The sequence below is a fragment of the Prunus mume genome, linkage group LG2 (assembly GCF_029339155.1).
Source record: "Prunus mume cultivar Tortuosa linkage group LG2, ASM2933915v1, whole genome shotgun sequence".
In the NCBI taxonomy this organism is placed as follows: domain Eukaryota; kingdom Viridiplantae; phylum Streptophyta; class Magnoliopsida; order Rosales; family Rosaceae; genus Prunus; species Prunus mume.
The window spans coordinates 38,988,409-39,001,129 of NC_142699.1; the positions used below are offsets into that span (position 1 = coordinate 38,988,409).

The window sequence follows — 12,721 nt, forward strand, 5'->3', positions numbered from 1 at the left end:
AGAAATCTGTCGTAGTGGTGCCCTTACCAAATAAGTTGATGAGTGATTTATAGTAGTCAATGAGGTGAGTGGGAAACTAATACATTCGTGGTGGGTAATGAAGGGTTTAAGTGAGGGATTAATTGGATTAAACATGTGTTGATGGTGGAGAGTTAGTGGAAAAGAAATAACGGTGAGGTAGTGGGCGTTAAATGGCTATGAATGACATGAAATAGGTTCTTTAGCTTTGACAAGACCTGCCCCGGAATTCTCCAATATCCGGGACGGATCCCGTCTTTTTGCTTGACATCACCCGATGCCGGGCCCACTTACTAAAAACTGAGACTTTCTACCAAAAATTTGGCAGAGTCTCCCCTGTAATATGCATAAACCCAACAAAATTCATCCTGCACAATATACATAATATAAATCCCAACTGCCAGCATGCTTTCAACATAGCATTACACATACTAAATGGCCTTCGACCTCAAGTAAAAACCTAACATGAGCAAATAACAGAGCATCAAACAGAATTAGTTTACAACAAATAGTTGAGTAGAAGGAATTTACACAAAGCCTAACTATAGTTGGAATGATTCGGCCTCGAACACCGCCTGAAAGCTTCCAGTAGCAACTACTATCTGGGGGGAGCAAAACAGAAAACATGTGAGTGGACAAAAACAAGATTTACATTTAAAACAACATAATAACCCCACCGTGTAAAAATAATGCTCAAGCATGCAGTTTCACAATTCATAAACCAAATACTCAAAAACATTAATCTCAAAAACCCATTGAACCCAACTCTCAAACCACAACTCCATTCCCAAAATTATGCAGCTCTTACCAACCCACTACATACATATATATATATATATACATATATAAATATAGATATAACATATACTTCTCTCTTTACTAATGTATCGAGGAAACAATCCAACCGGGAGATTGTTTGGCTAGTACGCAGGATTTCCAGTGCTAACTGCGTCCAAGGATGAGTGGTCCAACTGGGGACAGAACTCCATAGCTCACACGCCGGCGCTGCCAGCGACACGTGTAGCTCACATATCAAATACCAAGTCCTACGCGCGCAGACGACATCATCACACACCGGCACTGCCAAGGACATGTGTGATGAATCAAGCAATATACATATTCTTCCCATATGCCGACATTGCCAACAACACGTATAGGAAGTGTCTCACACGCCGGCACTGCCAACGGCAAGTGTGAGACCCACAATCTCATGTTCTTCCCACACACAGGCACTACCAACGACACGTGTGGGAAGCCTAGTAACCAGGGGATGGTACTTACCTAGCACACTTACACACCTCTCAACCATCCCTCAAACTCAATCTTTTCACAACTCACATCAACAACTTAAGTACTCCGTACATAGGCAATATAAGTAGAATTTCCCAAAATCCAAATAAACATACACAAGGTACTCAAATATACCCAAACCCAGCATATGTTGCCAATGCTCATAAGAATATCAAATCTAACAACCGAATATGTATTATATCCCAAATACCATTTAAAACATTATGCATAAATCTTTCATCAATAAAAACCATGCGTATGATTGAAAACAAAGTCCACTCACAGGTAATCCCAAGCTGCCCAACCCTGCGAGGGTCCCACCTGCAGGGTACGGTCGACATGAGCACCTATTTTGAAATACGAACCCTTAATTAATATAAAATCACTTCGAAACAGAAAACACAAATGGAATACTTAAATCCCCACGTTCCCTGTGCATGTACGTAGAACGAGATATCCTAAGGTCCGATTACAGGTTTGGGAATCGCTTACATTTGTACGGTTATCGCTAACCCACAAACTTTGAATTATTGATTCGGAACATCCGGGGCTCCGATTCACGATCTGCGAAATCCTATATGATTCTAAGAGTGCCTAGAACAATATTTTAATTTGGAAGCGATCCAAAGGTCAGAACCTATTGAACCCAGATAACGCACAATATACGAAATCTGTTTGATAGTCAAACGACGTCCGAATTGAGATCTGCGAAATCCTACGCACTCGTGACAACCTAAGGATCTCATCAGAACATATTAAAGCTCCACCACCCTTGCCCACACACCGCCACATGCGCCGGCAGCGCGTGGGTGTGCAGAGTAATTTTCGACGACAGAAAATCTCCACACCACAGCTCACCCTTCCTATCCTAGATACTACTCGAGGAATGGAGCATCTTATTCAACTACGGCCAAGCCCAAATCGGACGGCAACTGGCTGGAATTTCACATTGAAAACCGGCCAAACCTAGGTTTCAAAATTCATTTCCCCAAACTTCAAATCGATCAAATCATAAGCAACAGGCAGCTAGACCAAAGAAAAAGAGGAAGAACCCTCACCATTTTCACCTGAAATGGGCGGCAAAGACGGTGGCTCAACCACGTGAAAAGTCCGCCGAACCGATCGTTACAGTCGGCGATTCTCGAGTTTTCGGTCGGGATTTTGGGTGGTTCTGTTCGGGCTTCACGACGAGTCGAACGGACCGGCCTCGAGGGTGGGTGGCGGTTTCCGCTTTGGGTGAACAGTGGCACGAGGGTGGGTTTTGCGCAGAGGGAAAATCGAGAGAGAGAAAGTGTGGGGTAAAAGTGAAAAATCTGATTTTCACTCTAACCCTTTTCAAGATAATTACCGTTTTGCCACCGAACTTGTTTTGATCGCCAACTCTTCGTTACAATTCCGATTCAAGCCTACCGCATGTCTACGGATTCGTCTCAGTACCACCTACGCAACCTAACCACTCGTGGTTCCAAAATCCTTCAGGATAAGAAAATAACTAAAATACCCTTTCTCCACGGTTAGATTCGTAAATTCACTTAAATAAATTAAAATATGAATAAATTTGGAGTCGGGGTGTTACAAGCTTCAACGGTTTTGTCTACTCTTCTTCCTATTTACTTCTCTTTATAATCACAATAATCCCACAATCAATTCTTCAATAAAATCTGCCAACAATTGTCTTCACACTTGGATTGAACTTGGACAAATGTATCTCTTCATCTTTTGGCTTTCCAACTTCCTACAAAAGATAAATTCACATAATAAGTTCATCAAATTAAAATGTAACAACAAGTGAAATTATATTTATTAAGCCAAAATTATATTATAAAGTCTCCAAAATAATATTTAAAAGATGTAATTTGAGACTCTCATCATGTGTCTGAGAGGTTTCGAATCCAATCAAGTATAAGCACAAACGACCTGATCACTAGGGTTGGCCATGTCCACGTACAAGGGTGCATGTTGGGTCACACAAATTAGACCAATAACCTGTGTTTGTATTTTGCAATATATTGGCTGTCAACAGTTTGAGAAGTACTCTTTTAGAGGGAAAGCCAACATAGAAATATAGGTCACAAAATCTGTTGTGTCGTGACTCTTTGTGGTCTATAAGTTTGTTCTTTTGTTCATGAATTATTCAAATAATATTTACTTGAATTTTTTCCATTACATTTCTTAGGCCTTGCAAGATAGTAATTGATTGGTTAACGCTCTCCCTCCACTTAACTTTTCGTCATAAAAAAATAGTAATTAAAAGTAATGTATATGTGGGTTAAGTCAGTCAGCAAATGCAGTACGTTCATTTGCATATATATACATTGAAAATATCTTGAAGTTTTCAGAAATTGTTAGGCGGTTTGGTGTTGCTTACTTTGCTGGGGGGACTTCACTTGAGCATTCTAGAATTCTCTAGTTTTATTTGTGCATTATTATTTCTATTGTAGCCCATTAGTGTATTATCAACCATACACAAAAATCTATCTACTTCCTTGTTTCCCTATTTTGGAGCTTATCATGGCTAACACCACATGCCCGCATTAAAACACACACTAATGCCTATGCCACATATCCTAGAGATTTTTGGGGAAAACATTATTGTAACACCTCTTTCAATTTCTTCTTTTCTCACTTCGGTTTCTTTTTTATTTTTTTTTATTTTTTATTTTATGAGAAACAGAGAGATGTTATTAACATGCCATAGAAGTACAAAATATAGTGGTCAATCTGTCCACTGGAATGCATAAAAGACCCACAACCAACCAGCTACTCAACAGCAGAGTAAACAACGTCCAATAGTAACCCGAGTATATAATAATTACAAAAACGCTAAGCTAGATAAAGAGAGTGCTGAAAATCCAAGGAAATCCAGTTTGTGTGTGCTAAAGCATTTATTTGTTCCTAAACTAGAGCATCAAATAAACAATCTTTAGACACACCAGACAAACACTTTAACCAGAATATCCACTGAAAGCGGAGCAATTATATCCATTTGCACGCTCCCAATAAAAGATTATTTCTTTTGATAAATTATGTCCCTAATGAATGCAATACGAATTAAAACCACATGAGGATTGCGGAGCATCATCTGCTAATAAGGACTCTGGTGCATCTCTCTTTCCCCTTCTATTCTCAAAACCAACCAATGTCATTAGTGTGTCAATATATAGGATTGAAAGCTGACCCGGTAATGCAATTGCAAATACTGGTTAAGGACGGCACTAGATTTGCTCATAAGTATGTAAAATGAAAATGGATCAGCAGAGTACTGAAATTGAGACCGCATAAGATAAGCAAAGCGCTATGTTTGACAGAAAATATTAGAATTGCTTCAACGTAGACCACATACCAAGAAGCATTGCTTGTCTACGTACACCATGAACACCTATATTTGCTTTACAACTATATATAATAAAACATACAGGTATAAACATCATGCAAGAGCTGAATTGTCCTCCCCTGTTCTTCTATAAACCCAAGAAAGTCTTTGCCTTTTACAAACCAAACAAACCGATCAGTTGAGTATTTTATTGCAATGCATGATAATACCACTTTCTCATCCATGCCCTTCTCACTCTATCAGCTCGCTTCGAAACCCCAAAAGCAAAAACAGAAACAAAAACAAAAATACCACTTTCAATTCTAGAAAAAGAAAAAAAGAACATTAACATTTCTTCATGCAAAAAGTACTTGATTCCAGATCGCAACAGTTGAAAAGTACTAGATTTGGGCCACACAGTGTATGGCATGATGCAGACATGAGTTTCTACCTGAATCCCAACTCTGCCTACAGGTCAAATATAACACCAAAACAACTTAGGAAAAAATATATAGAAGAAATTCCAACTTTCAACATATCATAGTACAAAGCTTGCAACTATCATCTATAAATTGCAACAAAAGGTTATATCAATTACAGACAAGAAATGGGTTGACATGCCAACCAACAAAGGTTATACGCACATCCTGGCATTAGAGAACAGGGTATGTCGGAACAATGTTGGTACTGAAACTAATGCTTAAGACGTAAATATTTGTCAACGGTTATGCTAAAAAAAGGAACTCCGCTCCATTTCATTTTTTGTCCTTGGAGATGATGAATATGCTAAAAAATGTGGAAGTCCTGCATGTTTGCATCAATTACATGGCGCAACAGAGATGGCCCCTCAGGCCCTGAAAAGAAAAAGCAAAAATGCTCAGCCTTATCAACTTCATATAACAGAAATACTGAAATTAACAATGCACAAGAATATTTACTCAGACTAGACACATTACCTCTAAACAAGCGGTGATAAAGAATCCACAGGTGGTGACAAGTGGTGAGACTCAATCAGACAACCAATGCTGATTAAAAGACCTAAAACAAAGGTAAAAAGTGAATGCAGATAATCTCCTGAACAACATAAATTACTGAAACTTGTAGACGAAAGACCAACATCTGTGTCAAAGCAGAAGTTAAACAACTTAAGATCAACTCATTGGTAATATTTCACAAATAAAAATAAATTTAGTTTCTACTGAAACAATAGCAGCAATATTATCAAAAATTAAGCAGCCAAAAACCTCTCTAGGTACTCGCGGCGATAAACTATGCTAATATAATTAAGATTGAAAGCATGAGTTTAAGATAAGTCTGGATGCAGCTAAGAGAAATTACTAAAATCTTTTTTACTTGATATTTTCCGTAATTCTTTATAAAATCAGCAATTAAAAAACATCTTACGCCTTCCTTTCAAGTCTTTCCCCATAAAAGAGAAGATTATATTCGAAATAAGAGACGGGCCCATTAGAAGACAAGTGGAAGTGGGAGTTCGAAAACCTTACATTTCTTCACTGTCAAAGTGGGAGCTATTACGAAAACATGGTGAGTATAGAGGCGATATGTATACTAGCTGGCCATCAACTGACAAAAAAATGGAGAAATTATTCAGAATGAATAAACTCTAGTTAAACCGCAAGGTGAAGAATGAAAAGGAATTTTGATTTCAGGAAAGAAGAAATTACTGTAGATATCTGGGATGTGAGAAATCTTGGGCCACTCTGGGCCACTGTCCTCAGTGCATCTTCGCTGCAGAAGGAGACATCCGCAAATTCTTAGAGTTTTTAATTTGGTGAGGCGTTGCATAGCTCTGACACTAGGTAGATTCATGAGATTCTTGCAAAAAGAAATTGTTAGCGTCGTAAGGGATGTAAGGTTACCCAACCAATCCTCAAGAGCCTCCACTCCATCGAAACACTCTATCGACAAATATGTTAGAGAGGTGAAGTGTTGAATTTGGTGAGGCAGAGACTTGAGCTTGGGCCACCCGGTCAACAATAATGTTTGAAGTTGTGATGTTCCAAGAAGATGGAAATCAGGAAACGAATCGAGCTCCTCCCATAACTCACCAAGTTCCAATCTCTTCAAACTAGCGCAGCAGTGTAGCCCTGTGGGCAGATATTTTAATTTCCCACAATTAACAATCACCAACTGAGAGAGAGATGTGAGGTTGTCTAAACTTGGAAGAGTCTCTAAATTAGGGGCATTTGTTATTATCAACTCCACAACAGAGACGGGCACACTGCTTACCAAACTTTCTAATCTCTGACAAGATCTAATGGTCAATTCACGGAGCGATGTGAAGAGGTTTAAATCTGGAATAGATTGTAGACCACTACAACCTATTATAGTTAGCAACTCCACAACATTGACGGGCCCACTGCTCACCAAACTTTCTAATCTCTCACAATTTTCAATAATCAATTCACAGAGGGATGTGAAGCTATGTGTTGACGCAGAAAAATGGTTCTGTACTTTTCCCGCGCAACTTAGTGATATGTTTTTCCTTCGGTATGCTATGGCCTCGGTAGGCGTTATACTGTAAGATAGCTTCGCGTAAGTCCTAGGGCACAGTGTGTACCGCCGAAGGCTCTCCGATGCTTAAGTAAGTACAATTTGGTAAGTTTGAATTACAGATCAATAGGCGGTATGCCGTGAGTTCGATTGATTACCTCCAAGCCGGGATAGTTGTCCTCTTTTATAGGCCTTGGGAGGTGTGCATTTTGCTCCGATGTGGGATGTGGACATCGATTGTGGGACCGCCACGTGTCCTGTGAGGTAAGGTTTCTAATAGAGCGTCGGTAGATACGGTGCGAAGCTAGATGTCAAGGCTCCGTAGCTCGGTCTCGTGTCCGATGTTCATTGGATGTTCATTTTGGTATAAACAGAGTCCCCCAAGTCCTCTTGCGAGTTCTCGGAAGGGGATTTGAAGTTGTCCTCGGAAGGGAACGCTGCCCTACCGCTTCGGTAATCCAGTGGTGGAGGGACTCAATTTTGGCTCTTTCGTCCTTGTTCACTCGGAGGTGGCGTCGAAGTCGGAAGGTCGCGTCGAGCGGACGGGTGAAAGGACGTCCGAGCGCCTCGTCTTCCGTGCCTCGCGTGCCGTCGGTCCCTCATAGGATGAGCGACACGTGGCGAGAGTAATCATGGCGCGCGCACATTAATGCGCCCGTTTGGTTTTTCGAGGTGTACCGTTGCGACTTCTCTCCTATAAATAGGATGACCCGGAGCGAAATCACTTCGCACTTTGTGAGAAACGAGAGCTCTATTTGAGGCGATTTCCGGCGAGAGCTTCGGCATTCAAGGCGATTTCCGTCAAGGGCTTACGGTAGCGGCGATTTCCGACGAGACGATATGCAAGAAAAGCGATTTCCGACTAGACAATCGAAGCACGTTCGTGTTTCCTATCGAACTTCGATCTAAGGTACCGTTCGGTAACCCGACATACTCCCTTGTTTATCTTGAGAGTTACTTCCTTCCTTGGTTTGAACTAGACTGACCATATGGTTCCATTCGGTAGTCTAGTCGCCATAGGTAGGAGTGTAGGGACGATAGGATAGCATCCGTGAGAACCTTAGTTTCCTTTTTCCCTGTTTTGTAGATGTCGATAGCGAGTCATTCTTGACGCGAGCCCAATGCGTCGATGAAGGGTCATCGGATAGTCTCTTTGACTCGGCGGTGAAGCGGCGGGCCGATGCGAGGCGGAAGTGATACCGATGTCGAGATACTCGGTGAAGAGCCCACTCCGTTCGCACATGGTATCGGAAAGGGTTTGATGATCGCTCGGTGCCGTTGGCTGTTATTTATAGCGGCGGTCGCCACGTTAATCAAGCCACCCAGGTGGCGCTAGTCGCCGCGAGAGGCCTCCACTTCCGCCGTGAGAGTCACTCGAACCGTCCCATTCGGCCGAGGGTTTGGTAGTCTTCCCAGCAATCCCGAGTGGATGGGGATTTCAAGGAGATCGTCTTGGCGTAGACTACTTAGAGTCCAATAGGATCACCGAGAGGGAGATCGCGAGGTTCCGCGCTGATTACCTCATACCAGATTCGGTAGGGATGAGGATCCCAAATCCTACCGAATCTCTACAGCCCAAAGAACGGCGAAGTCGTCTTCTTCACGGACGTATTACGCAAGGAGTGAGGCTCCCTCTGCAGCCTGCCGTTCAAAGGATTACGGCGCAGATAGGCTATGCTTCGGCCAACCCCAACCGGGTAGCGCTAATGGGTATGGTCACAACCTTCGCATGGTGGCGATGGAGAGCCTTCAGACGGCAGTTCTTTCACCAGTATAGCGTTACGGTCAAGTCCGCCGATCATGGGGTTGGGTTGGAGCTAATCGCTCAAGGCTATCGAGCGCCATTTTGTCAACGCCGTGCCAACCTCCCGAAACGTGGAGGAAACGCGGGTGCTTTTGTTCGGTGGATCGAGTCGCCCTCGGGACATCCGTCCGTTTCCACATTCCCACCACGTTCCAAATTGCCGGTAGGCCATCCTACCGTCGGTAGGACTTCTAGTGTGTCTTCCTTCGGAAAAGTTAATTACACTGTTCCCTTTTGTGCGGTAAATTGAAGGCGGTAGGCGCTCTGAGCGGAAATCCGCGATCGAGAGGGTGAGGTGAAGGTCCCCGGAGAGGTTTATCCAGTTTCTCTTCACCCCAATCTCATCAAAGCTCAACTTGTCACTGCCGAGAGTAAGTATACTTGCCCATTTCGATATAGTTGATTGCCATAAATGAGATATCTCGATAAATTTTTGCGTTGCAGTGACCGAAGAGAGGAGGACTGCCGAGGCCATTTTGTCTAACCCCCATTGGGCGAATGGCCACGAGCTTACAATGTCGGTGAGAGTGGCTCGGCAGGAATGTGAGGGATGCTACCGAATCGTTGGCATTTGTCACACTTCTTGACCAACATGCTCGCATCTTGGTGCAAAGTCGGCCGAAGTATCCCTGTCGGAAGACTTTGTGTGCGAGCGATCGGGACCTCGAATGGTCACCGCAGACTCTGCGTAGACCTCCCGAAGGATGTAGTCCCCGCTCTTTGGTCAAGCATTTTAGATACGGCGTGGTCTAGCCTCGCTTATGCAACATCGTTGATGACTGTGTATCTTGCCGATCGGTAACGGAGCTTCCAAGCTTGGGACTTATCGGTAGGAAGGGTTCGCTTGTCGAAAGCATAGATCGGAGACATCCATGTGTCTTCGTACCATACGATACATACCTCAACAGTTGTCGTGCTTGGTTGGGATAATATCTCCACCAGTACCTTTCTCCTGATTTTGTCATTTATTGCCGAAGCTAAGCGAGCGCATCGCGTGGCTATTTTCGACTGAGGATGCCGTATCTCGTAGGCCTAAAATTCTGCAGAAGTTGGTGAGTTCTCGATAGGTAGGTGACATAGAGGCGTCATTTGCTGCGAAGTCGCCGTTATCCGATTCACGATGGTGAGTCACTTTGTGAATGCTGATCATCGCTCGCGCCATGCTCTTGGCTAGTCGAAGGCCAGCCAAGAGAGGCTCATACTCTGCCTCATTATTAGAGGTCCGGAAGTTGAATCGGATGGCATACTCGACTTTGCCACCGTCGGAGTGGTTAACACCAAGCGGCACCACGCCTTGCTGGTTTGCCGAGTCATCCACGTGCGAGAATCGAGAGGATGGAGGTGTCAAAGCGCTGGCGTTCATTTTCTCCGGTCGATGGGATACCAAGCTCGTGCTTGGCTTGAATCAGATGTCAAATTCGCCCAACTCGATTGCCCATTTGACCAATTGGCCCGACGTTTTGGCTTTTGGAGTACTGCGAAGGGTGGTTTGTCGAACAATGATCTCGTGCGCTGGAAGTATGGCGAAGCCTTCGCCGAGGCGACCTGGCCAATGCTAATTGCTCTAAGGGTGGGTACCGAGCTCGTGCTCTGAGTGCCTTGTCGACATAGAAAATTGGTAGCTCTACCTTCTCGCTTCCGTATCAATGAGCTAGGCGGTGTTGGATACCGAAGGTATAGGAGGAGTACTTCGGGCGATTTCGATAATAGCGGTGCACGGCTCATGTAGTTCTTCAAGTTTTGAAATGCCTGGTCACATTCGGGAGTCCATGCGATATAATATTTGCCCCCTTTCAAAGCTTTGAAGAACGGCACGCACTTGTCGGTGGCCTTGGAGATGTAGCGTGTCGGCAGCGACACGTCTGGTAAGGCTTTGAATGTCCTTCTGTGTCTTCGGCGTTTCCATGTCGATTATGGCTTTGATTTTCTCGGGATTAGCCTCGATTCCCCTTTGACTGATCATAAATTCGAGAAATTTATCGGAAGATAGACCGAAGGCGCACTTCATTAGGTTCAGCCTCATTCGGTAGTCCTTTAGTATGCGAACATGAGGCTAGGTTTTCCAGATGCCCCCCTGCCGTTTGGCTTTTCACCAACATGTCGTCGACATATACCTCCATAATGCGCCGATGTGCTTAGCAAAAATCCGGTTGACGAGCCGTTGATAAGTTGCTCCCGTGTTTTCAAGCCGAAGGGCATGACGTTTAACAGATACAAGCTGCGGTCGGTGATGAATGCCGTATGTTCTCTATCGCGGGTCCATAAAGATCTGGTTGTATCACGAATAGGCGTCCATGAAGCTAAGCGGCTCGTGTCCGATAGCGTCGATGAGTGGTCGATTCTCGACAGCGAAATCGCCGGACAAGCCTTATTCAGTCGGTATAGTCTTGACACATCCGCCATCCTCCCTTGGCCTTCGAACCATGGCGAGTTGGCAAGCGGGCGGTCGTAGCTTCACGATAAAGCCGATGGCTTTGAGCTTGTCAACCGGCACGCATCGCCTCGCACGTTCGGCATCGTATAAGAGGCGCTCGTCTCGACCGGTTTGTGGGCGGTGGAGATCTTGAGCTTGTGGTGATGGCGTCAGTGATATGCCGGCATATCGTCATAAAACCAGCGAAGACCTCGCCGTTACCGTAAAGTCGATGATGTCTTCGGAGGTCGGGATCTAGGTTGGTGCGATTTTTACCCATCGATCGGGTAAATCCTCGTTAGGACCACGGTTTGAGCTCTTGACGGTGTGCCACCGGTGTTGGCGTTTCCTCCTGGGTCATCTATGGGCCCGTTACCGTTCGGTAGTCCCCGTGCACGGTCATGGCTTCCATTGGCGGCTTACGAAGTTACCGACTTAAGAGCCGTGGCATAGGGCGTCCGTCGCTAAATTAGCCGTCACCGGATGGCGCCTGCGTGCGTGTAGGGAACTTGATCAGCAACATGTGAGGATAGGTGGGCTTTGACCACGGTGAGTGCCGTTAAGCGCCAACGATGACGTTACGCCATTGGGCAATCGACAATGAGGAATTGGTCGTAGGTTATTGTTTTCTGGGGAGACGCCAAGGCGTGGGCGATGACATCTTGCCGATCGGTGGACCGCATCCCGTGAAAAGCGGAGGCGTTATTTGCCGATTGACCATGCTTGTCGGCAATTCCCGATCCTTGAACGCGCATCGGCAAAATTACGTTCACCGAACTCCGGTGTCGATTAGCACCGACCTACATCGTGAGTCGGCGATCTCGGCCCGAATGATCATTGGGTCATCGTGGGGTAAATGATCCCTTCCTCTTCTTCTTCACAGAATGTGATGGGCTCCACCCCACCTTCGGGACCTTGCAGACCGATCGTCCTCTATACCAAGACACGGGGTAGTGAGCGCACGCACATCTTGTTTCATTGAACGGTTGGAGGGTCCCGCCGAGTAGGGCCTCGATAGTGCTTGATCATGTTGATCTGGCGATTCGCGTTGGTCTTGGTGCCTGGTGGCTGGCGATGTAATGATCCAGCTTTCCTTCCGAATCGACGCTCAACGCGATCTTCCTCGCATCGATGTCTTGGTGTTGTGGCTGCTGGTGGTATCGCGAAATTTGCGATGTCTCGATTATCCCGCCGATTGGGCTTTTGGTTCGTTGGCGGGATTTGGTCATGCTCGTTCATCGTAACGGTCTCGTATGTTGTGTTCAGCAGGGGTGAAGACTTCTGGCACGATCGTGATTCGTAGCGGCGCCGCGATGGTCGTTACGACCGTATTTCCAGCGCCCTTTCTTCGAGTTTCCCTAACGACTAT

The 12,721-nt window shown here is 44.9% G+C and overlaps 1 protein-coding gene across 1 annotated transcript; it reads right to left on the bottom strand.

Moving 5' to 3' along the window:
- Window positions 1–5,103: 5,103 nt before the first annotated feature.
- LOC107880495 (uncharacterized) lies at window positions 5,104–9,414 on the bottom strand. The gene is made up of 5 exons (XM_089044585.1): window positions 9,117–9,414; window positions 6,307–7,017; window positions 6,127–6,205; window positions 5,578–5,659; window positions 5,104–5,475 (listed from the first exon to the last, which is right to left on the bottom strand). The coding sequence occupies exons 1-4, from the start codon at window positions 9,412–9,414 to the stop codon at window positions 5,629–5,631; spliced, it is 1,119 nt and encodes a 372-aa protein (XP_088900711.1). The 3' UTR covers window positions 5,104–5,475; window positions 5,578–5,628.
- Window positions 9,415–12,721: the final 3,307 nt, after the last annotated feature.